Below are 27,684 nucleotides of genomic sequence, written 5' to 3'. Positions count from 1 at the left end.
TGTGAAGGGCTACTGGAGGGAACGGGAGAGGTGTTTTGCTGATTCCCCAACTTTAAGGTGGACTTATTGGAAAAGGAACTGGATGTGTGAGGGACTGGCTGTTTGATGACAAGTGCTTGCAAATTATGAGGGTCAAAGAGCACCGTGCAAGTTGTGAAGGGCTGGAGATGCAAGTCGTGGGAGCTGTTTGTGAGGGGCTGTTGAAGGACAGAAGAGAGATGGTTTTCTCCTTTCCCTGCTCAGCGCCCAGCATTGTGAGTTTCATCATCCCATAAAGTTTGGCAGAAGACTTTTTTTTTCTGGCTAAGGCAGCTTTTTGGCTGTGAGCCCTGAGAGGTTTTTCCTGTGTGTTTGCAGGTTGTCATCAGCTCTTAACTACCAGCTTAATTCTGTACTTATGACAAATGCCATAATGGGAGCTTTGGGAAGAGCAAACTGTCTGCTCACTATCTACTAAATATCTTAATTATGTATCTTCTCTAAGTGCCATAACCTAGAAGTGTATGTGCTGTTCCCTTCCATTCTGCATGTGTTAATTTTGCCTTGCTCCTTGTGTTTCCTTAAAATGCCACTGGAAGAAATGTTCTTCCTTGTCACATACACATGGTGAGCAGTCAAACATTATCCATGGTAAGGGGAAGTTATCTGTGCATCTGTTGTTTCGATGGAGTCTATCTGCAGCTGATGATGATCATTGACAACCATGGGAGGTGTGAAGGGTTTGAGGAGAGTCTTGGGGGTGCTGCGTGTGAGGAGCTGCCGGTAGAGACATGGCATGTGTTTTGTTAATTCTCAGGGTTCGTTGCCAGCCTTCTGAAAAAGAGCCTGAAGGTGTCTTATTTTTGGGATCACCTTACTTGGACTCAAACTGGATGAGTTGTGGTTCCCTCAGTTTGCTTTTGTGTTGCATGGTGTTTCCCATGAATGGTATTTCTTGAGCATAGACGTTCATTTTAGGTTAAGATTTAAGCATCATGTATCTTCCATGTTGCCCATGTGCTGAAGAAGAATGATAGTGTTTGAGTTGATACCTCTATGGCTGAGTCTTTATTGGAGCGGCATATCGCTTAAGCACTTGGGAACATTTTACATTCCCTCAAATTGCTGTGAGGAGCAGAGAAATCTCTTTTTCTGGAAAAAAAAACCCTAATTTCAGAGCTGTTTCTCACACACGCATCCATGATGTGATCCTTGTTCTCAGTAAGGCCTGAGGCTAAGTTGTGTATGCAAGTTTTCTTTCCATGTTTTCTGGATGTAAAGATGGTATAAAAGTCCAGTTTCTGCTAGTTGTTCTATGGGGCCCACAGTTGTGGTTCCATGTATTTCCTTTGTTTATTGTCCAAAGAATTGAACTTGAGGAACTGTGGCTATGGTCCACCTATGCTGTGAGCACCTCTGTGGGCTTCCTGTGGACTTTTTAGCATCTAAATACCCTTCTTGTGTAAGTACTACAGCTGACTGAATGTTAAGCTATGATTTCTTCACTTCTGCAGTGTTTCCCATTTTGCCTTGGTTTGTTTTTTGTCCAGGTCTAAAGCTGGTCCTCATTGTGGCTGCTAAGACAAAGACTTTGATATAGCTCTGTTTCCCTAAAATGTCACTGAACGAAATGCTCTTTTGCCTGTGGTTGACATATGGCCAAAATATTGGATATTGTCCGTGGTGCAACTAAAGGCTGTGAATGCAGAGCAAGGAGGGTGAGAGGCTGGCTCCCAACCAGGAAAATACATGGACCAATGAGACCTTGGCTGAGCAAGGCTTGCACGTCTCGCCTGGTGCCAAGGCCTGTTGCCATTCATGCTGTGATTGTGGATTCCTTGTTCTACAAGGCGATGGTAGTTCTTCCGTCGTGAAGTATTTGCACAGTAAATGTGCATGTGGAACAATGATGAACGTGCAGAATGGCTCATAATTCCTGCGAGAATCCTCCTTTACCCATCTGTATCCCCCTGTATCATTGGATGTACACCTTCCTCATAGCTGTAATTGCAGGGTTTTTCCAGGCCTTTGTTTCCTGGAAGGTTGTGGTTCCTTTCTCCCATTTCTGGACAGTGCTCTTGCAGTTGAAACTCTGCATCGATTTTTTTTGCAGCAAATCCTTCCTTCAACTCGCTAAGACAGAATTTAAGGTGTGAGGTGAAGGAAGCAGAAGCTAATAGAGAATCTGTTTTAATATCTCAGAAGACTAAGCTTGAGAAAGAGGTCCATGATAAGGTGTTTATACTGATGACTTCCTATTGGTGGGACATGAGCAGCTCACATGAGCTGGTGACTATTTCATAAACTGAAACCACCTACTATGTAGTTCTCAGTAACAGTTTAAAGCTACACTTGTGCTTGAGACGTCAGTGACTTCCAGGTGCTTTCAGGGATGAATTTCAATGCCTGCAGTAGAAGACCAAGATGTCCCTCCAATGAGGTTTTCTGACAACACTTTTCTTCTAATGCTTCCTGGACTCATATGTAGGTTACCTTGTTATTACCAAGATAGCTTTGTTTTGGAGTGTGCCATGAGTTAGTGCTTGGTCAAGCTACAGTGAGTGTGAAAGGCAAGAGGTGCGAGGGTATGACTGTACGCTGCTAATGTCGCGGGCGGGGCGGGGGAAGCATCTCAACAGGACCTTAGTAGTAGTCACATCTCTGTGGAAGAGTGCCTGTGATAAAAGAGGGGAGGGGATTCCCCCTAAACCTGAAAGTTTGATGACTCATTCTCTGTTGGCTGACTACCCCTCTCTTATCCTAGCTGTTTATCCCTTGCGTGCTTTACAATCCTTAGTTTTTTTCTCAGAATGTTGGTGGGGAGACAATGTACCTCCCTTCTTGGTGTGACGCTGTGCATTATCCACTGATGATATGTATTGCCAATTATGAGAAGGTCAGTATCAAACCTGCAGCTTTTGTAGGGTTGGAGAGATGACAGGGAAGCCCTGAGGTGTTGGGGTATAGAAGAATGGACGGCCATTTCCTTGCTTGTCATACTTAATACTGCTGTGTGCCTAATGAAGTAATATGCAATTTGATTTGCTTCTGCTCAATACGTATGTGGAAGGTCACATCTCTTCCAGTTGTCTCAATGCAGGTGCAGTTTTTGTACATACATTTGGTGTTTACAGCTGTAACGGGAAAGGCTTTCATAGACACGTGGGTGCTCACAATTGGAGAGCCATGGGCTTGACAGACGAACCGTTAGATGGATAAGGAACTGGCTAGATGGCAATCTCCAAAGAGTTCTAGTCAATGGATCAGTGGAAGCCAAGAACATGTGGTGCTCCTCAAGGGTATGTACTTGGACCAGTGTTGTTTAGTACCTTCTTCAGTGACATACACAGTGGGATTGAGCGCACCCTCAGCAAGCTTGCAGGCAACACCAAGCTGAGTGGTGCCTTTGATCTGGTAGAGAGAAGAGATGCCATCCAGGGCAACCTTGAAAGGCTGGAGAAGTGGGACCATGCAAAGCTCATGAAGGTCAACAAGGCCAAGTGCAAGGTCCTGCACCTGGTTTGGGGCAATCCCGAATTTCAACAGAGACTGTGGGATGAATGGATTGAGAGCAGCCTCGCTGAGAAGGACCTGTGTGTACCGGTGCGTGCCAAATGGGACATGAGCTGTCAATGTGCTCTTGCTGCCCAGAAATACAATGGTGTCTTCGGTTGCATCAAAAGGAGTGTGGCCAGCAGGTTGAGGGAGGGCATTCTCCCCCTCTACTCCATTTCATGAGACCCAACCGGGAATACTGCTATGGGGCCTATACTACAAGAAGGACATGGAGCTGTTGAAGGAGGTCCAGAGGAGAGCCACAAAAATTGTCAAGGGGCTGGAAGACCTCTGCTATGAAGAAGGGCTGAGACAGTTGAGGGTCTTTGGTGTGGAGAAGAGGAGGGTCTGGGGAGACCTTGTTGCACCTTTTCAATATATAAGGGGAACCTATAAGAAAGATGGAGAGAGACTTCTTCCCAGGGCCTATTGTGACAGGACAAGGGTTAATGGCTTTAAACTGGATGAGGGGAGGTTTAGACCAGAGATAAGGCAGAAGTGTTTTATGATGAGGGAGGTGAAACACTGGAGCACTCTGCCCAGAGAAGTTGTGGATGTGCTGCCGTCACTGGAAGAGTTCAAGGTCAGTTTGGGGGGCGGGGCATTGAGAAACAGGCTGTAGTGAAGGATGCCCCTGCCCGTGGCAGAGTGGTTCAACTAGTTAATCTTTAAAGGTCTGTTCCAACCTGAGCCATTCTATGTTTCTATGTGAGATCTCACATGGCTTTCCCCCTCGAGTATGGAGATGTAAAGAAGGAACTTCATCTGTGACTCAGAAACACAATAACAAAGTTATTCTGCTGTCCTGGCATAGAGCTACACACCTCAACTTTTGGGTGAGGTATTCCTCACTGTAACTGTTCTTCTCCCTACAAGAAAAATAATCCATGGGAGAAACATCAGAGATGCACATGAGGAAAAGGAAGAAATGCAGGGAAGTTGGAAATCCTTTGCACAGACCCATCATGCTTTTCCTTTATTCTGTTTCTGATGACGTACTGATTACTCCAAAAGAGATATTTCCTTCTTGGTATTCGTTCCCGGTAAGGAAAGCAGAATTGAAAATAACTAACAGAGTGCTAAAAAGCGCAAAAAGCCTTCCCTAGCTCTAATATAATTTCTTGCTCTTATACTTCTGTCTTGATTTTATTAAGGCCAGCTGAGTTCCTTTCTTTACTGCTCTGCCATGAAGATTTCCTTCTGACATTTGCGACTCAAGGAGATGACCTACCCGAGAGTGTACCTCAGCGTTAAACGCCTCTGGCGTTGCAGGAAGCAAGTGCTTCTGCGCTGCCTGTTTCCAGAGAAGAGAGACCCCAAGGCTGGACGCAGCCGCTGACCGCCCGTGAAACGCCCGGCCCCCGGTGAGCGCGGCCATCAGCCGGCTGCAGTGGCGTCGCGGCGCCTCCGGGTGCCGCTGTTGGCCGACGCGGAGCGGCGCCGGAGCCGCCGGCGGGGCTGGAGCCGGAGCCGCCGCAGCGACCTGCCCCCGCAGGCTGGTCGCTCGCAGGGCGCCGGCCGTTCTCGGCATCGGCACGGGCAGCAGCGGCGAGCGGCGGCGCGGCGCGGGGAGCAGCGGCGTCCGAGGCGGCGCCGAGATCGCTGCCGTCCGGCGGCCCCTGCGCTCGCTGCGGAGAGTGGCCGGAAGGGCGGGAGGGCAGCGGCAGGAGGGAGGAGCGCGGCGAGCGCTGCCGAGAATGGCGGGCAGGCAGAGGCAGAGCCGGCGGCGAGCGGCCGGGCGAGTGCTGCTGCCCGCTTTGCTGCTGTGCTTGTGGTGCCGGGCGGCGGCGGAGCGGATCCGCTACGCCATCCCCGAGGAGCTGGGCAGAGGCTCGCTGGTGGGGCCGCTGGCGCGGGACCTGGGGCTGAGCCCGGCGGACCTGCCCGCACGCAAGCTGCGGCTCGGCGCCGAGAAGCAATACTTCTCGGTGAGCGGGGAGTCCGGGAACCTCTACGTGAGCGAGAGGCTGGACCGGGAGGAGATGTGCGGCGAGTCGGCGTCCTGCTCCGTCAGCTTCGAGGCGCTCGTGCAGAACCCGCTCAATGTTTTCCACGTCGAGGTGGCCATCCAGGACGTCAACGACAATTCCCCGGCCTTCAGCAAGGCTGCGCTGGACCTCGAGATCACTGAATGGACGCTTCCCGGGGCTCGTTTTCCGCTGGAGATGGCCCGAGACGCGGACGTGGGCAGCAACTCGCTGCTGACTTACCAGCTCACCAGCAACCCGTCCTTCGCTCTGGCCGTGAGGGAGAACCCGGGTGGAAGCAAGCAGCCGGAATTAGTGCTGGAGAGAGCACTGGACCGTGAGAAGCAGAGCTCCTTTGTGCTGGTGCTGACGGCGGTGGATGGGGGGGACCCCGTGAGGTCCGGGACCGTCCAGGTTCGCGTCAACGTGACAGACGCCAACGACAACGCGCCCGTGTTCGGTAAAAGCGTCTACGAGGCGCGAGTGCGGGAGAATCTGCCGGCGGGGTCGCTGGTGCTGCGGGTGCGAGCCACGGACGCGGACGCGGGCTCCAACGGGCGGGTCTCCTACTCCTTCGGCAACGTCGCGGATGGTGTCCGCGCGTTGTTCGCTGTCGACAGCAACAGCGGCGAGGTCAGGACGGCGGGGCCCCTCGATTTCGAGGAGAAGAGCAAATACAGCTTCAGCCTGGAGGCGAGGGACGGCGGCGGACTCACGGGTCACTGCGAAGTGCAGATCGACCTGTCGGACGAGAACGACAACGCACCCGAAATCACGGTGTTGTCGGTGTCGAGCCCGGTGCCTGAGGACGCGCCGACCGGCACGGTGGTGGCCCTGGTGAAAGTGCGCGACCCGGACTCCGGCGAGAACGGTCAGGTGTCGTGCGAGCTGTCGGGCGAGGCGCCCCTGTCGATCGTGGCATCGTCGGGAGGCTCGTATAAGGTGGTGACGGCGAGCGCGCTGGACCGGGAGCTGGCGGCCGAGCACCGCGTGACGGTGGTGGCCAGGGACCGGGGCAGCCCGGCGCTCTCCAGCCGCGCGGCGCTGGTGCTGGAGGTGTCGGACGTGAACGACAACGCGCCGGTGTTCGAGGAGGCCGCCTACAGCGCCTACGTGGCGGAGAACAACGCGGCGGGCGCGCCGGTGGTGCGGGTGCGCGCGCGGGACGCGGACGCGGGCGCCAACGGGCGCGTGAGCTACCGGCTGGCGGGCGGCAGCGCGGGCGCGTCGCCGTACGTGTCGGTGGAGGCGGAGACGGGCGCGCTGTTCGCGCAGCGCTCCTTCGACTACGAGCAGTGCCGCGAGTTCGCGGTGGCGGTGCGGGCGCAGGACGGCGGGTCGCCGGCGCGGAGCTCGACGGCAACAGTGCGCGTCTTCGTGCTGGACCGCAACGACAACGCGCCGCGGGTGCTGTGGCCGGTGGCGGGCGCGGGGGCGGGCGCGGGGGCGGGCGCGGGGGCGGGCGCGGGGGCGGTGCCGTTCGAGGTGGTGCCGCGGTCGGCCGAGGCCGGGTACCTGGTGGCCAAGGTGGTGGCGGTGGACGCGGACGCGGGGCGCAACGCGTGGCTGTCGTACGAGCTGGTGCAGGCGCCGGAGCCGGCGCTGTTCCGCGTGGGGCTGCACAGCGGCGAGGTGCGGACGGCGCGGGCCGTGTCGGAGAGGGACGCGGCGAAGCAGCGGCTGGTGGCGGTGGTGAAGGACCACGGGCAGCCGGCGCTGTCGGCCACGGCCACGCTGCACGTGGTGCTGGCCGAGAGCTTGCAGGAGGCGCTGCCGGAGCTGAGCGAGCGGGCGGCGGGCGCCGACTCGCCGGCGGAGCTGCAGTTCTACCTGGTGCTGGCGCTGGCGCTCCTCTCCGCCCTGTTCCTGCTGAGCGTGGCGCTGGCCGCCGTGGCGCGGGTGCGCCGGGCCGGGCCGCCCGCCGTCCTGCGCTGCCTGGGCGCGCAGCGCTTCTCCGTGGCCGGCGCCGCCGCCTTCCCTGCCGACTTCTGCGAGGGCACCTTGCCCTACTCCTACAACCTGTGCGTGGCGCCGGGACGCGCCGCCGCCGAGGGCCCTTGGCTGCCGCCGCCGCCGCCGCCGCCGCCGCCGCTGCCCAGCCTGCCGGCGGAGGAGCTTCTCGGCGGGGAGCCCTGCGGGAAGCGGAGCCCGAGCAGCAGCGCCGGCGCGGGAGAGCCGCCCGCGGACCCCGGCGCAACGCAGGTCTGTAAGCCCGCGCTCTCTCGCTGTTCTCCTCGAGCCCCACTGAACCGTCGTCCCTTTCCCCCTGTCTTTCCCCGGGTGGCGTGACTGGGGAGTGCTGATCCGTGTCTCCGTGAAGGAGTGCAAGAAAGATCGGCCTAACTCCCTTCCCCTAAGAGCAGGCAGTTAGCTGCCGCACTCCTTGGTGATCACAGGTTCGGGTTCACCGGAGAGGGTTCTGTCTACAGCTCTCGCGTTGTCCAACCTCACATGCGTTAGTACTGCTGAAAACGGATCCTTACTGTGTAGAATGAGATCCGCTGGTGGTGCGTGAACAAATAATCGCGAGTAGTATTTTGGAGCCTACTTTCTTTTCCTATCCCCTTTTCCCAGAGAGTCACCTGCATGAGTATTACACAGAACGATACTTTCTAGCAGGCATGAAACCATCACAGTGATTTCTGGGAAAGGGAAAGTCACTTCCTGGGTCTACGGAATTACTTGATTCTATAAATGTGTATCGGGAAAATGAGCGCACTGTTCTCTGAAAAACAGCTTCATTGCCCGCTGTGCAATGTGTCAATGGTCACACACTCAGGAGAGACATTGCTCATTTATTTCAGGGTTGCACAAGTCTGGGTGCTCGGTGGTTTTCCACAAATCACCCACCCCGGAGCTAGCTCCTTCCTTATATTTATACAATAAATTCATACACTTTCTGCCTATTGATACGTTTTCTGCCTATATATTCATTATAATCTACGTAGGTTATAATCGACATACGTTGCGTAATGGCATTCAGTCACTACTCTTGGCTCTGCTTCAGATCCTTCTGCCCACGTCTTCCTCCCTTCGGGGGTCCTTGATGGTCTTTACAGATGAACTACCCTAACCCTTTTTGTCCATATATGGTCTCGTTTACACGCGCATTGTTGTAAGGACAATTCAAGGCTATTTTCTCTTGCCAACTCTCCTTTATTTTCTTCTAAAAGGAACGTTAGTGCTTGATTAAATGGCCAAGCTTTCCTTTCTCTCACCTTAGGTTAAACATGAAAACATCAAACAATGTTTGATCAAAAACCAAAAGAAAACAGGAATCTGGATTCACGCTAACTAAACATAGACAATGCCTCTTCTTTCAAGGGGGTAGTTCTCTTACAGCACAAGAAAAACTTGGTTCAACGCCAGCATGTTGTGTGGTGCCGTCACCCCCATTGTGCTGTTGTGGGACACAGGCCGGGCACTGGAGCACAGGCAGATCTACCTGTTTTTCTTCTTGCTGTACTCGCAAAGGCATTTCCCCCGCAGTTGGCGGGAGCCGAGGAGATGATTCTGGGCAGGTTCACTGCGGGTGCTTCCTGCCTCCCGGGCAGTTGGAGTACAGTCAGTGCGAAGTGATCGAGTGAGCTACAGCATGAAAGCGGATTAAGCCGAGAAGATTTTCGAGTAACAGGGGTGTCTTCCCCACCTCTCCTGTACCGCGTGAGAACAGGAATGTCTCTTACGGAGAAATCCCCGAGCCCATGGTCGTGGTGTACTTAAATTGAGCGTATTCCGTATGGACTGAAGCACCGAGCTCCTTCTGTTAATGACTCTGATATCTTTGTTTTGCCGTGGGGCGGATTTGAATAACACTTTGTATTTCCGAAAGCGTTTTGGTATGCATTGAAGCTAGACAGGTCGTGATAGAGAGTGTGCTTTTGGACTAGGGGCAAGATTGACAATATTCTGCGCATCATAGTACGAAAAAATATTTTACTTCACATATATGGGCATTAGCAAGTCGTTTTCCCGTGAGATAGAAATACCACGCAAACGGGAGGCGTGTTACTTCTTTGTGGTTGCGATCGCCTCGAGGATCAAAGAAGAGATCGGCTCGAGAGAAGGCAAGGCAGGAGATCACCGATGCCTCCGTGTCCATGAGGGTCTCGCCCCCGCGAGTCGCCCGTGGGAAAGGCGGGGCGGGCGGCGCTGGGCAGCGGTGGGTGCCTGCAGTGCCGGGAGGAGGCTGCGGGCGCCGCTGTTGACCGAGGAGGAGCGAGAGGAAGGCCGGGGCGCTGCAGGCAGCCCCGCCCGCTGCGGCCCGGCTCGCTGGCTGGCTGGCTCGGCGGCCGGGCGGTCTGCGAGCGTCCCCGCGGCGCGGAGCCGTGCTGCAGCGGGGCGGAGGGGCCGGGAGCGGCGAACCGAAGCCGGAGCCGGAGCCGGATCGGGAGCGGGATCGGCGGGCGGTGCGGCGGCAGTGCGGCGGCGGCGGCGGCGATGGCGATGTGCGCGGCGGGGAGGCGGCGGGGCCGGCGGGAGCGAGCCCTGCTGTGGTGCGTGCTGGCGGCGGCGTGGGAGGCGGCGTGGGGGCAGCTGCGCTACTCGGTTCCCGAGGAGGTGCCGAAGGGCTCGTTCGTGGGCGACGTGGGCAAGGACCTGGGGCTGGAGCTGCCGGCGCTCCGACACCGCGGCGTCCGCGTCTTGGACAGAGGTAGGACACAGTATTTCGCTCTACACGGGAAGACGGGACATTTAGTGACGGCGGAGAGGCTAGACAGAGAGCAGCTGTGCCGGCTGGTGGAGAAATGCATTCTGCGCTGTGAGGTGATAGTGGAGGGGGAAATGCAAGTTTACGGAATCGAAGTGGAGATCACGGACATAAACGACAACGCGCCCAGCTTCCGAGAGGCAGAAACGGAGCTGCGAATGAGCGAGACGACAGCCCCGGGGTCGCGGTTTCCCCTGCGAGACGCGCAGGATCCGGACGCGGGACCGAATGGCGTGCAGAGGTACGAGCTGAGCGGCGACGAGCACTTCTCGCTGGCCGTGCAGGCGGGCGCCGGCGGGGATGAGCGTCCCGAGCTGGTGCTGGCGAAGGCGCTGGACCGGGAGGCGGCGGCGTTTCACGAGCTGGTGCTGAGGGCGAGCGACGGCGGAGAGCCGGCGCGGACGGGCACGGCGCGGATCCGCGTGGCGGTGCTGGACGCGAACGACAACGCGCCCGCCTTCAGCCAGGCGGAGTACACGGTGCGCGTGCCTGAAGACGTGCCCGTGGGCTCCGCCCTCGTCACCCTCACGGCCACCGATGCCGACGAGGGGACGAACGGGCACGTGAAATACAGTTTTCATAAAGCTTCAGACCAAGCATCCGAAATTTTTCACCTGGACTCTGAGACAGGAGAAATATCCGTTAAGGACAGTCTGGACTTTGAGGAAATCTCCTCACATGAATTGGAGGTTGAGGCTCGGGACGGCGGGGGCCTTTCCGACACGGCGAAAGTCGTGATCACGGTGACAGACGTGAACGACAACGCGCCTGAACTGACAGTGTCGTCAGCGCTGCGCGAGATCTCTGAGGACGCGCCGTCGGGGACAGTGGTGGCCCTGGTGCACGTGCAGGACCGGGACTCGGGGCCGAACGGGGAGGTGCGGTGCTCGGTGGACGGGGGCGTCCCGTTCCGCCTGGAGAGATCGTTTGATAATTACTACAGCGTGGTGACGGCGAGAGAGCTGGACCGCGAGGAGGTGTCGGAGTACAACGTGACGGTGCGGGCGGCGGACGGCGGGTCGCCGGCGCTGTGGAGCAGCGCGGTGCTGGCGCTGCGGGTGCTGGACGTGAACGACAACGCGCCGGTGTTCGCGGAGGCGCGCTACAGCGCCCGTCTGCCCGAGAACAACGCGGCGGGCGCGCTGGTGCTGACGGTGCGGGCGGCGGACGCGGACTGGGGGCAGAACGCGCGCGTGCGGTACCGGCTGTCGGAGGGGCGGGTGCGGGGCGCGCCGCTCTCGTCGTACGTGTCGGTGCAGGCGGAGACGGGCGCGCTGTACGCGCTGCGCCCGTTCGACTACGAGGAGGTGCGCGAGGTGGGGCTGTGGGTGCGGGCGGAGGACGGCGGCGCGCCGCCGCTGAGCAGCAACGTGTCGGTGCGGCTCGTGATCGTGGACGAGAACGACAACGCGCCGCAGGTGCTGTACCCGCCGCCGGCGGCGGCGCCGGGCGCGGGCTGGGCGGGCGTGGAGCTGGCGCCGCGCTCGGCCGAGCCCGGGGCGCTGGTGGCCAAGGTGGTGGCGGTGGACGCGGACGCGGGGCAGAACGCGTGGCTGTCGTACGAGCTGGCCAAGGCGACGGAGCCGGGGCTGTTCCGCGTGGGGCTGCACAGCGGCGAGGTGCGGACGGCGCGCTTCCCGCTGGCCCGCGACGCGGCGCGGCAGAGCCTGGTGGTGGTGGTGAAGGACCACGGGCGGCCGGCGCTGTCGGCCACGGCCACGCTGACGGTGGTGCTGGCCGAGAGCGTGGCCGAGCTGCTGTCGGAGCTGGGCAGCGCGGCGGCGGCGGCGGCGGCGGCGGGGGAGCCGGCCGGCAGCCTGACGCGGTGGCTGGTGGTGGCCGTGGCGGCCGTGTCCTGCCTCTTCCTCGCCTTCCTGCTGCTGCTGCTGGCGCTGCGCCTGCGGCGCTGGCGCCGCTCGCAGCTGCTGGCGGCGGGCAGCGGCGCCTTGCGCGGCGTCCCGGCCTCGCACTTCGTGGGCATCGACGGCGTCCGCGCCTTCCTGCACTCCTACTCGCACGAGGTGTCGCTCACCGCCGACTCGCGCAAGAGCCAGCTCCGCTTGTCGGGCGGCAGCTGCTGCGACACCCTCCCGGCCCGGCCGCCGCCCGACGAGCCCGCGCCGCTGCTCGGGGAGGACGCTGCCGGCGCCCGCCTCGCGGACCCCGCCCCTGCCCCGGTGAGTTCCTCTGCCGAGACTTCCTCTGCCACGCTTCCCTCTGCTGCTTCTCTGCCCTATCCCCCCGTGCTCTGTGTCCTGCGTAGGGAGGCTTCCTTACAAGGAAGGCAGCGCTTCGGCCAGCGCCGCGCCGTGTGCTGGTGCCTCTTGCTGCCGGGAGGGAAACGCCGTGGGATTGTGGCTCAGCGTTGCCGTTGTTGTGGGAGGCAGGAGAATTGAGGCTCCTGTTGGCTGGCCTTGCGTTTAGAGCGGGTATTTGTGTCACGTCGTTACAGTGTCACACGGTGTTCCCTGACCCAGTCTGTCTTGGAGGACCGCTCCTCATTTACTTTTAGAGCCTTGCTGTTTCTCCTCTGAAGTGTAGTGAGCACACAAGTGATTCTTCCTTCTCAGTACAGAGTGGTAAAGGTCACAGAATCACAGAACGTTAGGGGTTGGAGGTGAATTTGAGTGGATTTCACAGAATGGTATCGCAGAATGCTAGGGTTTGGAAGGGATCTCTGGAGATCATCTTGTCCATCGTCCCTGCTTGAGCAGGGACACCTCTGTGTGAAGTCCATGCTGTGATCCTGGTGCCTTGTATGGAGAAATGATCTGGGCCACTGAACCTTTGATGTCATGTTGTTGCAAATTATGAGGGTCAAAGAACACGGAGCAAGTTGTGTGAGGGTGGAGAGGAGAGTCGTGGGAACTTAAGACCATTAGTAGAATGCGCTGTTGAAGGACATGAGAGGGATGGTTTGCTCCTTTCCCTGTTCAGTGCCTAGCTGTAGGTTAATGCAATGTGAATTTCTTCTTCCCGAGTAAGTTTGGCCCTGGGAGCCCTGGGAGCCCTGGGAGGTGCTTCCCGTGTGCTTGCATGTTGTCATTGATTCTTAACTAACAGCTTAAATCTGTACTTATGATAAAAGCATAACTGGATCTTTGGAGGTGCCAACCGATTATTCATTCCCCACTAAGTTTCTTTGTTTTGTGCCTACTCTCTAAGTGCCCTAATCTAGAAGTGCATGTGTAAATTAGAAAGATGCAAGTTGTGAAGGGTTTGAGGAGAGTCTCAGGGATCCTGAGTGTGCGGATGTACCAGTCGAGGTAAGGCATGAGTTTTGTCAGGTCCCAGGGTGTGTTCCTGGGCTATGGAAACAGGGCTCGAAGTGTCTTATGTCTGGATACCACCTGGTTTGGACTCCTGACCAAGTTGTGGGTACTTCCATTTTCCTGTTGCTGGAGGTTTCCTGTGAATAGCAGTTTAATTCTTGCCTGGAGGAAATGTTTTTGCTTGTCACATAAGTGTGGTGAAACGTCTGTGCCGCATTGGTGAGAGACTGGCCTTGAAACAGGAGAAAAAGGAGGTTGTATGCCACCTCTGGCAGGGCTGTGGTTTAATTTCACGCCTAGTGCCAAAGCTTCTGCCATTTACACTAAGTCCGCCTTTGTCAATCTCCTAAAAGGGGATGACAGTCCTCTGATGACTTTGTCATTGTTTCTCTCATGTTCTAAAATTGGGGCTCTGTTTGGCTGATGAAAGTCCTTTAAAAGTAGAGATCTGTTAAAATTATCAGGCAGATGGAGCAGTTTCCATTCATACCTTGCAAGTGTACTGCTGCCAAGATAATGACTTTGATAGATATCTGTTTCCCTAAAATGTCTCTGAATCATATGCTCTTTTGGCTGTGGCAGATACATGGCCAAAAGTTGGCACTGTCCATGGTTGAATGAACAGCTGAGAATGCCGAGCAAGGAGGGTGAGAGGCTGGCTTCCACCCCATGAAAATAGGTGGGTCAACGTGCTTTTGGCTGGGCAGTGGTTTGATTTTATACCTGGTGCCAAGACCTGTGCCATTTATGTTATGGCCCTAGCTTCTCCGTACTGAAAGGCCATGGCAGTCCTTTGATAATAAGGTATTTGAGCGTACGTGTATATCTAGAATGATGATGCATGGGATTATAATTCCTGTGTGAAACCTCCATTATCCATCTGTATCTCCCTGGAATGTCGTGATGTAGAGTTTCTTTACGTGGAGGAGATTCCCCTTAAAGCATGAGTTTGATGACCCATTCTTTATTGGATAACTGCTCCTCTCTTATTTTGGATGTTTATCATTCATGTGCTTTAGAATCTTTCTTTATCATCTCAGAATGTTGGTGAGGAGTCAAATGTACCTCCTTTCTTGGTGTGATCGTAGTGCATTATCCTCTGATGATATGCTTTCGCCAATTATGAAAAGGTCACATGCAAACCAGCAGCTTGTGTAGGGTTGGAGAGAAGACAGGGGAGCTCTGTGGTGTTGGGGTATAGAAGAATAGATGGTCATTTCCTTGCTTGTCATTGTTACCACAACCATGTGCCTAATGGAGTACCATGCAATTTGCGTTACTCCTGCTCAACAAATTTGGCCTAAGAAAAATTATGTCACGTGATCCCTTCATTTCTGTGCTTCTAACTCTTGCCGTGCTTGTTGTCATGGGCTACAGCTTGACCTCCAGTTGTCTGACTGTATGTGGAAGGTCAATCTCTTCCTATTGTCTGAGTGCAGGTGTAGTTTTTGTACACATGTTTGCACCTGTAAAGGGGAAGGCTTTCATAGACCTACGAGTGCTCACAGAGGCACAGTTGTCTATAGCAATAGAAAGCAAAACCGTCTCTACTGCAGGCCTCAAAGTGCAGAGTGACAACCCAGCGCAGCCGAGGTTTCCATGAACAGACTGAGGGACAGTGGAAGAACGCGTGCAGGGTGTCCCCCATGTGGTCCCCCATAACAGGATGGCCACTCAGTTGGAGAGAAACTGGTTGGAGAGGTGGACAGTTAGATGGACAAGGAACTGGTCTAGATGATCACAAAGAGTTCTTATCAATGGCTCAGTGTCCAAGTGGAAACCAGAACCTTTGTGGTGTTCCTCAAGGGTCCGTACTTGGACCAGTCTATTTAGTATCTTTTACTAAACTTACGTGTTTTCATCACAGGTGAGGTAATTTCTCGTTTTGTCTCCTGACATGCGTAATACCGGTTTTCCTGTCAGTATTGGCTCCTCTGAACGGACGTATGACGTTGTTAGCAAGTGGAAGTTTGCATTATTAACAGGGTCTGATATCTTCCTGGTAGCAATTGTGTTTGAGTAGGATGAGAAAGACAATGTTCATGGCCCCGTGTGTAACACAGCTGCTCATTGTTTCTACTCTTCTCAGCCTTTATGTTTCTCCATGATAACATGGTGAGCAATGAAATGTCTTTGCATTGGTCCATGCTGCCATCCTTGTGCACCAAGTGGAGGAATGGGCTGGGCAACAACTGCTCCCTTGACAAAGTCTGTCTGCCTGTTATGAAGTCGAAAGAGAGTCATAGAAGTTGTGGCTTTTTGAGAAAGTCTCTGGGTGGCTGTGTGTGAAGGGCTACTGGAGGGAACGGGAGAGGTGTTTTGCTGATTCCCCAACTTTAAGGTGGGCTTATTGGAAAAGGAACTGGATGTGTGAGGGACTGGCTGTTTGATGACAAGTGCTTGCAAATTATGAGGGTCAAAGAGCACCGTGCAAGTTGTGAAGGGCTGGAGATGCGAGTCGTGGGAGCTGTTTGTGAGGGGCTGTTGAAGGACAGAAGAGAGATGGTTTTCTCCTTTCCCTGCTCAGCGCCCAGCAGTGTGAGTTTCATCATCCCATAAAGTTTGGCAGAAGACTTTTTTTTTCTGGCTAAGGCAGCTTTTTGGCTGTGAGCCCTGAGGGGTTTTTCCTGTGTGTTTGCAGGTTGTCATCAGCTCTTAACTACCAGCTTAATTCTGTACTTATGACAAATGCCTTAATGGGAGCTTTGGGAAGAGCAAACTGTCTGCTCACTATCTACTAAATATCTTAATTATGTATCTTCTCTAAGTGCCATAACCTAGAAGTGTATGTGCTGTTCCCTTCCATTCTGCATGTGTTAATTTTGCCTTGCTCCTTGTGTTTCCTTAAAATGCCACTGGAAGAAATGTTCTTCCTTGTCACATACACATGGTGAGCAGTCAAACATTATCCATGGTAAGGGGAAGTTATCTGTGCATCTGTTGTTTCGATGGAGTCTATCTGCAGCTGATGATGATCATTGACAACCATGGGAGGTGTGAAGGGTTTGAGGAGAGTCTTGGGGGTGCTGCGTGTGAGGAGCTGCCGGTAGAGACATGGCATGTGTTTTGTTAATTCTCAGGGTTCGTTGCCAGCCTTCTGAAAAAGAGCCTGAAGGTGTCTTATTTTTGGGATCACCTTACTTGGACTCAAACTGGATGAGTTGTGGTTCCCTCAGTTTGCTTTTGTGTTGCATGGTGTTTCCCATGAATGGTATTTCTTGAGCATAGACGTTCATTTTAGGTTAAGATTTAAGCATCATGTATCTTCCATGTTGCCCATGTGCTGAAGAAGAATGATAGTGTTTGAGTTGATACCTCTATGGCTGAGTCTTTATTGGAGCGGCATATCGCTTAAGCACTTGGGAACATTTTACATTCCCTCAAATTGCTGTGAGGAGCAGAGAAATCTCTTTTTCTGGAAAAAAAAAACCCTAATTTCAGAGCTGTTTCTCACACACGCATCCATGATGTGATCCTTGTTCTCAGTAAGGCCTGAGGCTAAGTTGTGTATGCAAGTTTTCTTTCCATGTTTTCTGGATGTAAAGATGGTATAAAAGTCCAGTTTCTGCTAGTTGTTCTATGGGGCCCACAGTTGTGGTTCCATGTATTTCCTTTGTTTATTGTCCAAAGAATTGAACTTGAGGAACTGTGGCTATGGTCCACCTATGCTGTGAGCACCTCTGTGGGCTTCCTGTGGACTTTTTAGCATCTAAATACCCTTCTTGTGTAAGTACTACAGCTGACTGAATGTTAAGCTATGATTTCTTCACTTCTGCAGTGTTTCCCATTTTGCCTTGGTTTGTTTTTTGTCCAGGTCTAAAGCTGGTCCTCATTGTGGCTGCTAAGACAAAGACTTTGATATAGCTCTGTTTCCCTAAAATGTCACTGAACGAAATGCTCTTTTGCCTGTGGTTGACATATGGCCAAAATATTGGATATTGTCCGTGGTGCAACTAAAGGCTGTGAATGCAGAGCAAGGAGGGTGAGAGGCTGGCTCCCAACCAGGAAAATACATGGACCAATGAGACCTTGGCTGAGCAAGGCTTGCACGTCTCGCCTGGTGCCAAGGCCTGTTGCCATTCATGCTGTGATTGTGGATTCCTTGTTCTACAAGGCGATGGTAGTTCTTCCGTCGTGAAGTATTTGCACAGTAAATGTGCATGTGGAACAATGATGAACGTGCAGAATGGCTCATAATTCCTGTGACAATCCTTCTTTACACGTCTGTATCCCCCTGTATCATTGGATGTACACTTTCTTCATACATTGCATACATTGCAGGTATTTTTCCTGGCCTTTTTCTCTTTGTATTGCCTGAGTGCAGGTGCACTTTTTTCACATACATTTGGTGTTGACAGCTGTAAAGGGAAGGCTTTCATGGGCATTTGTGTGCTCACAATTGGAGAGATATGGGCTTGAAAGATGGGCTGTTAGATGGATAGGGAACTGGCTGGATGGCCACATCCAAATAGTTCTATTCCATGGCTCAATGTCTAGGTGTAAACTAGTAACATGTGTTGTCCCACATGGCTCCGTTCTTGGACCAGTACTATGTAGTATCTTCATACACGGTGGGATTGAGCGCACCCTCAGCAAGCTTGCAGGCAACACCAAGCTGAGTGGTGCCTTTGATCTGGTAGAGAGAAGAGATGCCATCCAGGGCAACCTTGAAAGGCTGGAGAAGTGGGACCATGCAAAGCTCATGAAGGTCAACAAGGCCAAGTGCAAGGTCCTGCACCTGGTTTGGGGCAATCCCGAATTTCAACAGAGACTGTGGGATGAATGGATTGAGAGCAGCCTCGCTGAGAAGGACCTGTTGTGTACCAGTGCGTGCCAAATGGGACATGAGCTGTCAATGTGCTCTTGCTGCCCAGAAATACAATGGTGTCTTCGGTTGCATCAAAAGGAGTGTGGCCAGCAGGTTGAGGGAGGGCATTCTCCCCCTCTACTCCATTTCATGAGACCCAACCGGGAATACTGCTATGGGGCCTATACTACAAGAAGGACATGGAGCTGTTGAAGGAGGTCCAGAGGAGAGCCACAAAAATTGTCAAGGGGCTGGAAGACCTCTGCTATGAAGAAGGGCTGAGACAGTTGAGGGTCTTTGGTGTGGAGAAGAGGAGGGTCTGGGGAGACCTTGTTGCACCTTTTCAATATATAAGGGGAACCTATAAGAAAGATGGAGAGAGACTTCTTCCCAGGGCCTATTGTGACAGGACAAGGGTTAATGGCTTTAAACTGGATGAGGGGAGGTTTAGACCAGAGATAAGGCAGAAGTGTTTTATGATGAGGGAGGTGAAACACTGGAGCACTCTGCCCAGAGAAGTTGTGGATGTGCTGCCGTCACTGGAAGAGTTCAAGGTCAGTTTGGGGGGGGGCATTGAGAAACAGGCTGTAGTGAAGGATGCCCCTGCCCGTGGCAGAGTGGTTCAACTAGTTAATCTTTAAAGGTCTGTTCCAACCTGAGCCATTCTATGTTTCTATGTGAGATCTCACATGGCTTTCCCCCTCGAGTATGGAGATGTAAAGAAGGAACTTCATCTGTGACTCAGAAACACAATAACAAAGTTATTCTGCTGTCCTGGCATAGAGCTACACACCTCAACTTTTGGGTGAGGTATTCCTCACTGTAACTGTTCTTCTCCCTACAAGAAAAATAATCCATGGGAGAAACATCAGAGATGCACATGAGGAAAAGGAAGAAATGCAGGGAAGTTGGAAATCCTTTGCACAGACCCATCATGCTTTTCCTTTATTCTGTTTCTGATGACGTACTGAATACTCCAAAAGAGATATTTCCTTCTTGGTATTCGTTCCCGGTAAGCAGAATTGAAAATAACTAACAGAGTGCTAAAAAGTGCAAAAAGCCTTCCCTAGCTCTAATATAATTTCTTGCTCTTATACTTCTGTCTTGATTTTATTAAGGCCAGCTGAGTTCCTTTCTTTATTGCTCTGCCATGAAGATTTCCTTCTGACATTTGCGACTCGAGGAGATGACCTACCCGAGAGTGTACCTCAGCGTTAAACGCCTCTGGCGTTGCAGGAAGCAAGTGCTTCTGCGCTGCCTGTTTCCAGAGAAGAGAGACCCCAAGGCTGGACGCAGCCGCTGACCGCCCGTGAAACGCCCGGCCCCCGGTGAGCGCGGCCATCAGCCGGCTGCAGTGGCGTCGCGGCGCCTCCGGGTGCCGCTGTTGGCCGACGCGGAGCGGCGCCGGAGCCGCCGGCGGGGCTGGAGCCGGAGCCGCCGCAGCGACCTGCCCCCGCAGGCTGGTCGCTCGCAGGGCGCCGGCCGTTCTCGGCATCGGCACGGGCAGCAGCGGCGAGCGGCGGCGCGGCGCGGGGAGCAGCGGCGTCCGAGGCGGCGCCGAGATCGCTGCCGTCCGGCGGCCCCTGCGCTCGCTGCGGAGAGTGGCCGGAAGGGCGGGAGGGCAGCGGCAGGAGGGAGGAGCGCGGCGAGCGCTGCCGAGAATGGCGGGCAGGCAGAGGCAGAGCCGGCGGCGAGCGGCCGGGCGAGTGCTGCTGCCCGCTTTGCTGCTGTGCTTGTGGTGCCGGGCGGCGGCGGAGCGGATCCGCTACGCCATCCCCGAGGAGCTGGGCAGAGGCTCGCTGGTGGGGCCGCTGACGCGGGACCTGGGGCTGAGCCCGGCGGACCTGCCCGCACGCAAGCTGCGGCTCGGCGCCGAGAAGCAATACTTCTCGGTGAGCGGGGAGACCGGGAACCTCTACGTGAGCGGGAGGCTGGACAGGGAGGAGATGTGCGGCGAGTCGGCGTCCTGCTCCGTCAGCTTCGAGGCGCTCGTGCAGAACCCGCTCAACATTTTCCACGTCGAGGTGGCCATCCAGGACGTCAACGACAATTCCCCGGCCTTCAGCAAGGCTGCTCTGGACCTCGAGATCGGCGAATGGACGCTTCCCGGGGCTCGTTTTCCGCTGGAGATGGCCCGAGACGCGGACGTGGGCAGCAACTCGCTGCTGACTTACCAGCTCACCAGCAACCCGTCCTTCGCTCTGGCCGTGAGGGAGAGCCCGGATGGAAGCAAGCAGCCGGAATTAGTGCTGGAGAGAGCACTGGACCGTGAGAAGCAGAGCTCCTTTGTGCTGGTGCTGACGGCGGTGGATGGGGGGGACCCCGTGAGGTCCGGGACCGTCCAGGTTCGCGTCAACGTGACGGACGCCAACGACAACGCGCCCGTGTTCGGTAAAAGCGTCTACGAGGCGCGAGTGCGGGAGAATCTGCCGGCGGGGTCGCTGGTGCTGCGGGTGCGAGCCACGGACGCGGACGCGGGCTCCAACGGGCGGGTCTCCTACTCCTTCGGCAACGTCGCGGACGGTGTCCGCGCGTTGTTCGCTGTCGACAGCAACAGCGGCGAGGTCAGGACGGCGGGGCCCCTCGATTTCGAGGAGAAGAGCAAATACAGCTTCAGCCTGGAGGCGAGGGACGGCGGCGGACTCACGGGTCACTGCAAGGTGCAGATCGATCTGTTGGACGAGAACGACAACGCACCCGAAATCACGGTGTTGTCGGTGTCGAGCCCGGTGCCCGAGGACGCGCCGACCGGCACGGTGGTGGCCCTGGTGAAAGTGCGCGACCCAGACTCCGGCGAGAACGGTCAGGTGTCGTGCGAGCTGTCGGGCGAGGCGCCCCTGTCGATCGTGGCATCGTCGGGAGGCTCGTATAAGGTGGTGACGGCGAGCGCGCTGGACCGGGAGCTGGCGGCCGAGCACCGCGTGACGGTGGTGGCCAGGGACCGGGGCAGCCCGGCGCTCTCCAGCCGTGCGGCGCTGGTGCTGGAGGTGTCGGACGTGAACGACAACGCGCCGGTGTTCGAGGAGGCCGCCTACAGCGCCTACGTGGCGGAGAACAACGCGGCGGGCGCGCCGGTGGTGCGGGTGCGCGCGCGGGACGCGGACGCGGGCGCCAACGGGCGCGTGAGCTACCGGCTGGCGGGCGGCAGCGCGGGCGCGTCGCCGTACGTGTCGGTGGAGGCGGAGACGGGCGCGCTGTTCGCGCAGCGCTCCTTCGACTACGAGCAGTGCCGCGAGTTCGCGGTGGCGGTGCGGGCGCAGGACGGCGGGTCGCCGGCGCGGAGCTCGACGGCGACGGTGCGCGTCTTCGTGCTGGACCGCAACGACAACGCGCCGCGGGTGCTGTGGCCGGCGGCGGGCGCGGGGGCGGGCGCGGGGGCGGGCGCGGGGGCGGGCGCGGGGGCGGCGCCGTTCGAGGTGGTGCCGCGGTCGGCCGAGGCCGGGTACCTGGTGGCCAAGGTGGTGGCGGTGGACGCGGACGCGGGGCGCAACGCGTGGCTGTCGTACGAGCTGGTGCAGGCGCCGGAGCCGGCGCTGTTCCGCGTGGGGCTGCACAGCGGCGAGGTGCGGACGGCGCGGGCCGTGTCGGAGAGGGACGCGGCGAAGCAGCGGCTGGTGGCGGTGGTGAAGGACCACGGGCAGCCGGCGCTGTCGGCCACGGCCACGCTGCACGTGGTGCTGGCCGAGAGCTTGCAGGAGGCGCTGCCGGAGCTGAGCGAGCGGGCGGCGGGCGCCGACTCGCCGGCGGAGCTGCAGTTCTACCTGGTGCTGGCGCTGGCGCTCCTCTCCGCCCTGTTCCTGCTGAGCGTGGCGCTGGCCGCCGTGGCGCGGGTGCGCCGGGCCGGGCCGCCCGCCGTCCTGCGCTGCCTGGGCGCGCAGCGCTTCTCCGTGGCCGGCGCCGCCGCCTTCCCTGCCGACTTCTGCGAGGGCACCTTGCCCTACTCCTACAACCTGTGCGTGGCGCCGGGACGCGCCGCCGCCGAGGGCCCTTGGCTGCCGCCGCCGCCGCCGCCGCCGCCGCCGCTGCCCAGCCTGCCGGCGGAGGAGCTTCTCGGCGGGGAGCCCTGCGGGAAGCGGAGCCCGAGCAGCAGCGCCGGCGCGGGAGAGCCGCCCGCGGACCCCGGCGCAACGCAGGTCTGTAAGCCCGCGCTCTCTCGCTGTTCTCCTCGAGCCCCACTGAACCGTCGTCCCTTTCCCCCTGTCTTTCCCCGGGTGGCGTGACTGGGGAGTGCTGATCCGTGTCTCCGTGAAGGAGTGCAAGAAAGATCGGCCTAACTCCCTTCCCCTAAGAGCAGGCAGTTAGCTGCCGCACTCCTTGGTGATCACAGGTTCGGGTTCACCGGAGAGGGTTCTGTCTACAGCTCTCGCGTTGTCCAACCTCACATGCGTTAGTACTGCTGAAAACGGATCCTTACTGTGTAGAATGAGATCCGCTGGTGGTGCGTGAACAAATAATCGCGAGTAGTATTTTGGAGCCTACTTTCTTTTCCTATCCCCTTTTCCCAGAGAGTCACCTGCATGAGTATTACACAGAACGATACTTTCTAGCAGGCATGAAACCATCACAGTGATTTCTGGGAAAGGGAAAGTCACTTCCTGGGTCTACGGAATTACTTGATTCTATAAATGTGTATCGGGAAAATGAGCGCACTGTTCTCTGAAAAACAGCTTCATCGCCCGCTGTGCAATGTGTCAATGGTCACACACTCAGGAGAGACATTGCTCATTTATTTCAGGGTTGCACAAGTCTGGGTGCTCGGTGGTTTTCCACAAATCACCCACCCCGGAGCTAGCTCCTTCCTTATATTTATACAATAAATTCATACACTTTCTGCCTATTGATACGTTTTCTGCCTATATATTCATTATAATCTACGTAGGTTATAATCGACATACGTTGCGTAATGGCATTCAGTCACTACTCTTGGCTCTGCTTCAGATCCTTCTGCCCACGTCTTCCTCCCTTCGGGGGTCCTTGATGGTCTTTACAGATGAACTACCCTAACCCTTTTTGTCCATATATGGTCTCGTTTACACGCGCATTGTTGTAAGGACAATTCAAGGCTATTTTCTCTTGCCAACTCTCCTTTATTTTCTTCTAAAAGGAACGTTAGTGCTTGATTAAATGGCCAAGCTTTCCTTTCTCTCACCTTAGGTTAAACATGAAAACATCAAACAATGTTTGATCAAAAACCAAAAGAAAACAGGAATCTGGATTCACGCTAACTAAACATAGACAATGCCTCTTCTTTCAAGGGGGTAGTTCTCTTACAGCACAAGAAAAACTTGGTTCAACGCCAGCATGTTGTGTGGTGCCGTCACCCCCATTGTGCTGTTGTGGGACACAGGCCGGGCACTGGAGCACAGGCAGATCTACCTGTTTTTCTTCTTGCTGTACTCGCAAAGGCATTTCCCCCGCAGTTGGCGGGAGCCGAGGAGATGATTCTGGGCAGGTTCACTGCGGGTGCTTCCTGCCTCCCGGGCAGTTGGAGTACAGTCAGTGCGAAGTGATCGAGTGAGCTACAGCATGAAAGCGGCGCTGGGCAGCGGTGGGTGCCTGCAGTGCCGGGAGGAGGCTGCGGGCGCCGCTGTTGACCGAGGAGGAGCGAGAGGAAGGCCGGGGCGCTGCAGGCAGCCCCGCCCGCTGCGGCCCGGCTCGCTGGCTGGCTGGCTCGGCGGCCGGGCGGTCTGCGAGCGTCCCCGCGGCGCGGAGCCGTGCTGCAGCGGGGCGGAGGGGCCGGGAGCGGCGAACCGAAGCCGGAGCCGGAGCCGGAGCCGGAGCTGGAGCGGGATCGGCGGGCGGTGCGGCGGCAGTGCGGCGGCGGCGGCGGCGATGGCGATGTGCGCGGCGGGGAGGCGGCGGGGCCGGCGGGAGCGAGCCCTGCTGTGGTGCGTGCTGGCGGCGGCGTGGGAGGCGGCGTGGGGGCAGCTGCGCTACTCGGTTCCCGAGGAGGTGCCGAAGGGCTCGTTCGTGGGCGACGTGGGCAAGGACCTGGGGCTGGAGCTGCCGGCGCTCCGACACCGCGGCATCCAGGTTGTCTCCGAAGGTAGGACGCAGTATTTCGCTCTGCACGGGAAGACGGGACATTTAGTGACGGCGGAGAGGCTAGACAGAGAGCAGCTGTGCCGGCTGGTGGAGAAATGCATTCTGCGCTGTGAGGTGATAGTGGAGGGGGAAATGCAAGTTTACGAAATCGAAGTGCAGATCATGGACATAAACGACAACGCGCCCAGCTTCCGAGAGGCAGAAACGGATCTGCGAATGAGCGAGACGACAGCCCCGGGGTCGCGGTTTCCCCTGCGAGACGCGCAGGATCCGGACGCGGGACCGAATGGCGTGCAGAGGTACGAGCTGAGCGGCGACGAGCACTTCTCGCTGGCCGTGCAGGCGGGCGCCGGCGGGGATGAGCGTCCCGAGCTGGTGCTGGCGAAGGCGCTGGACCGGGAGGCGGCGGCGTTTCACGAGCTGGTGCTGAGGGCGAGCGACGGCGGAGAGCCGGCGCGGACGGGCACGGCGCGGATCCGCGTGGCGGTGCTGGACGCGAACGACAACGCGCCCGCCTTCAGCCAGGCGGAGTACACGGTGCGCGTGCCGGAAGACGTGCCCGTGGGCTCCGCCCTCGTCACCCTCACGGCCACCGATGCCGACGAGGGGACGAACGGGCACGTGAAATACAGTTTTCATAAAGCTTCAGACCAAGCACCCGAAATTTTTCACCTGGACTCTGAGACAGGAGAAATATCCGTTAAGGACAGTCTGGACTTTGAGGAAGGTGGTTCGTACGAAATGGAGGTGCAGGCACGAGACGGCGGGGGCCTTTCCGACACGGCGAAAGTCGTGATCACGGTGACAGACGTGAACGACAACGTGCCCCAGATTACGGTGCGGTCGGCACTGCGCGAGATCTCTGAGGACGCGCCGTCGGGGACGGTGGTGGCCCTGGTGCACGTGCAGGACCGGGACTCGGGGCCGAACGGGGAGGTGCGGTGCTCGGTGGACGGGGGCGTGCCTTTCCAGCTGAGGAGCTCACGTGGCAGCTACTACAGCGTGGTGACGGCGAGAGAGCTGGACCGCGAGGAGGTGTCGGAGTACAACGTGACGGTGCGGGCGGCGGACGGCGGGTCGCCGGCGCTGTGGAGCAGCGCGGTGCTGGCGCTGCGGGTGCTGGACGTGAACGACAACGCGCCGGTGTTCGCGGAGGCGCGCTACAGCGCCCGTCTGCCCGAGAACAACGCGGCGGGCGCGCTGGTGCTGACGGTGCGGGCGGCGGACGCGGACTGGGGGCAGAACGCGCGCGTGCGGTACCGGCTGTCGGAGGGGCGGGTGCGGGGCGCGCCGCTCTCGTCGTACGTGTCGGTGCAGGCGGAGACGGGCGCGCTGTACGCGCTGCGCCCGTTCGACTACGAGGAGGTGCGCGAGGTGGGGCTGTGGGTGCGGGCGGAGGACGGCGGCGCGCCGCCGCTGAGCAGCAACGTGTCGGTGCGGCTCGTGATCGTGGACGAGAACGACAACGCGCCGCAGGTGCTGTACCCGCCGCCGGCGGCGGCGCCGGGCGCGGGCTGGGCGGGCGTGGAGCTGGCGCCGCGCTCGGCCGAGCCCGGGGCGCTGGTGGCCAAGGTGGTGGCGGTGGACGCGGACGCGGGGCAGAACGCGTGGCTGTCGTACGAGCTGGCCAAGGCGACGGAGCCGGGGCTGTTCCGCGTGGGGCTGCACAGCGGCGAGGTGCGGACGGCGCGCTTCCCGCTGGCCCGCGACGCGGCGCGGCAGAGCCTGGTGGTGGTGGTGAAGGACCACGGGCGGCCGGCGCTGTCGGCCACGGCCACGCTGACGGTGGTGCTGGCCGAGAGCGTGGCCGAGCTGCTGTCGGAGCTGGGCAGCGCGGCGGCGGCGGCGGCGGCGGCGGGGGAGCCGGCCGGCAGCCTGACGCGGTGGCTGGTGGTGGCCGTGGCGGCCGTGTCCTGCCTCTTCCTCGCCTTCCTGCTGCTGCTGCTGGCGCTGCGCCTGCGGCGCTGGCGCCGCTCGCAGCTGCTGGCGGCGGGCAGCGGCGCCTTGCGCGGCGTCCCGGCCTCGCACTTCGTGGGCATCGACGGCGTCCGCGCCTTCCTGCACTCCTACTCGCACGAGGTGTCGCTCACCGCCGACTCGCGCAAGAGCCAGCTCCGCTTGTCGGGCGGCAGCTGCTGCGACACCCTCCCGGCCCGGCCGCCGCCCGACGAGCCCGCGCCGCTGCTCGGGGAGGACGCTGCCGGCGCCCGCCTCGCGGACCCCGCCCCTGCCCCGGTGAGTTCCTCTGCCGAGACTTCCTCTGCCACGCTTCCCTCTGCTGCTTCTCTGCCCTATCCCCCCGTGCTCTGTGTCCTGCGTAGGGAGGCTTCCTTACAAGGAAGGCAGCGCTTCGGCCAGCGCCGCGCCGTGTGCTGGTGCCTCTTGCTGCCGGGAGGGAAACGCCGTGGGATTGTGGCTCAGCGTTGCCGTTGTTGTGGGAGGCAGGAGAATTGAGGCTCCTGTTGGCTGGCCTTGCGTTTAGAGCGGGTATTTGTGTCACGTCGTTACAGTGTCACACGGTGTTCCCTGACCCAGTCTGTCTTGGAGGACCGCTCCTCATTTACTTTTAGAGCCTTGCTGTTTCTCCTCTGAAGTGTAGTGAGCACACAAGTGATTCTTCCTTCTCAGTACAGAGTGGTAAAGGTCACAGAATCACAGAACGTTAGGGGTTGGAGGTGAATTTGAGTGGATTTCACAGAATGGTATCGCAGAATGCTAGGGTTTGGAAGGGATCTCTGGAGATCATCTTGTCCATCGTCCCTGCTTGAGCAGGGACACCTCTGTGTGAAGTCCATGCTGTGATCCTGGTGCCTTGTATGGAGAAATGATCTGGGCCACTGAACCTTTGATGTCATGTTGTTGCAAATTATGAGGGTCAAAGAACACGGAGCAAGTTGTGTGAGGGTGGAGAGGAGAGTCGTGGGAACTTAAGACCATTAGTAGAATGCGCTGTTGAAGGACATGAGAGGGATGGTTTGCTCCTTTCCCTGTTCAGTGCCTAGCTGTAGGTTAATGCAATGTGAATTTCTTCTTCCCGAGTAAGTTTGGCCCTGGGAGCCCTGGGAGCCCTGGGAGGTGCTTCCCGTGTGCTTGCATGTTGTCATTGATTCTTAACTAACAGCTTAAATCTGTACTTATGATAAAAGCATAACTGGATCTTTGGAGGTGCCAACCGATTATTCATTCCCCACTAAGTTTCTTTGTTTTGTGCCTACTCTCTAAGTGCCCTAATCTAGAAGTGCATGTGTAAATTAGAAAGATGCAAGTTGTGAAGGGTTTGAGGAGAGTCTCAGGGATCCTGAGTGTGCGGATGTACCAGTCGAGGTAAGGCATGAGTTTTGTCAGGTC

The 27,684-nt window shown here is 57.3% G+C and overlaps 4 protein-coding genes across 4 annotated transcripts; all 4 read left to right on the top strand.

Moving 5' to 3' along the window:
- Positions 1 to 4,704: 4,704 nt before the first annotated feature.
- Positions 4,705 to 8,222, top strand: LOC142061354 (protocadherin gamma-B5-like). The gene has a single exon (XM_075102287.1). The coding sequence runs from the start codon at positions 5,232 to 5,234 to the stop codon at positions 7,788 to 7,790; it is 2,559 nt and encodes an 852-aa protein (XP_074958388.1). The 5' UTR covers positions 4,705 to 5,231; the 3' UTR covers positions 7,791 to 8,222.
- A 39-nt stretch (positions 8,223 to 8,261) lies between these two features.
- On the top strand, positions 8,262 to 13,199 carry LOC142061360 (protocadherin gamma-A12-like). Its single transcript, XM_075102304.1, has one exon. It carries the CDS (start codon positions 9,942 to 9,944, stop codon positions 12,606 to 12,608), a length of 2,667 nt encoding a protein of 888 aa, XP_074958405.1. The 5' UTR covers positions 8,262 to 9,941; the 3' UTR covers positions 12,609 to 13,199.
- A 6,267-nt stretch (positions 13,200 to 19,466) lies between these two features.
- LOC142061359 (protocadherin gamma-B5-like) lies at positions 19,467 to 23,132 on the top strand. The gene has a single exon (XM_075102303.1). It carries the CDS (start codon positions 19,953 to 19,955, stop codon positions 22,509 to 22,511), a length of 2,559 nt encoding a protein of 852 aa, XP_074958404.1. The 5' UTR covers positions 19,467 to 19,952; the 3' UTR covers positions 22,512 to 23,132.
- Positions 23,133 to 23,212: 80 nt separating this feature from the next.
- On the top strand, positions 23,213 to 27,383 carry LOC142061358 (protocadherin gamma-A12-like). The gene has a single exon (XM_075102302.1). It carries the CDS (start codon positions 23,818 to 23,820, stop codon positions 26,788 to 26,790), a length of 2,973 nt encoding a protein of 990 aa, XP_074958403.1. The 5' UTR covers positions 23,213 to 23,817; the 3' UTR covers positions 26,791 to 27,383.
- The last annotated feature ends 301 nt before the right edge of the window (positions 27,384 to 27,684 follow it).

This window comes from Phalacrocorax aristotelis, chromosome 8 (genome assembly GCF_949628215.1).
Source record: "Phalacrocorax aristotelis chromosome 8, bGulAri2.1, whole genome shotgun sequence".
Classification (NCBI taxonomy): domain Eukaryota; kingdom Metazoa; phylum Chordata; class Aves; order Suliformes; family Phalacrocoracidae; genus Phalacrocorax; species Phalacrocorax aristotelis.
The sequence above is the reverse complement of the archived record's forward strand: the minus strand, read 5'-3'. Positions and strand labels throughout refer to the sequence as shown.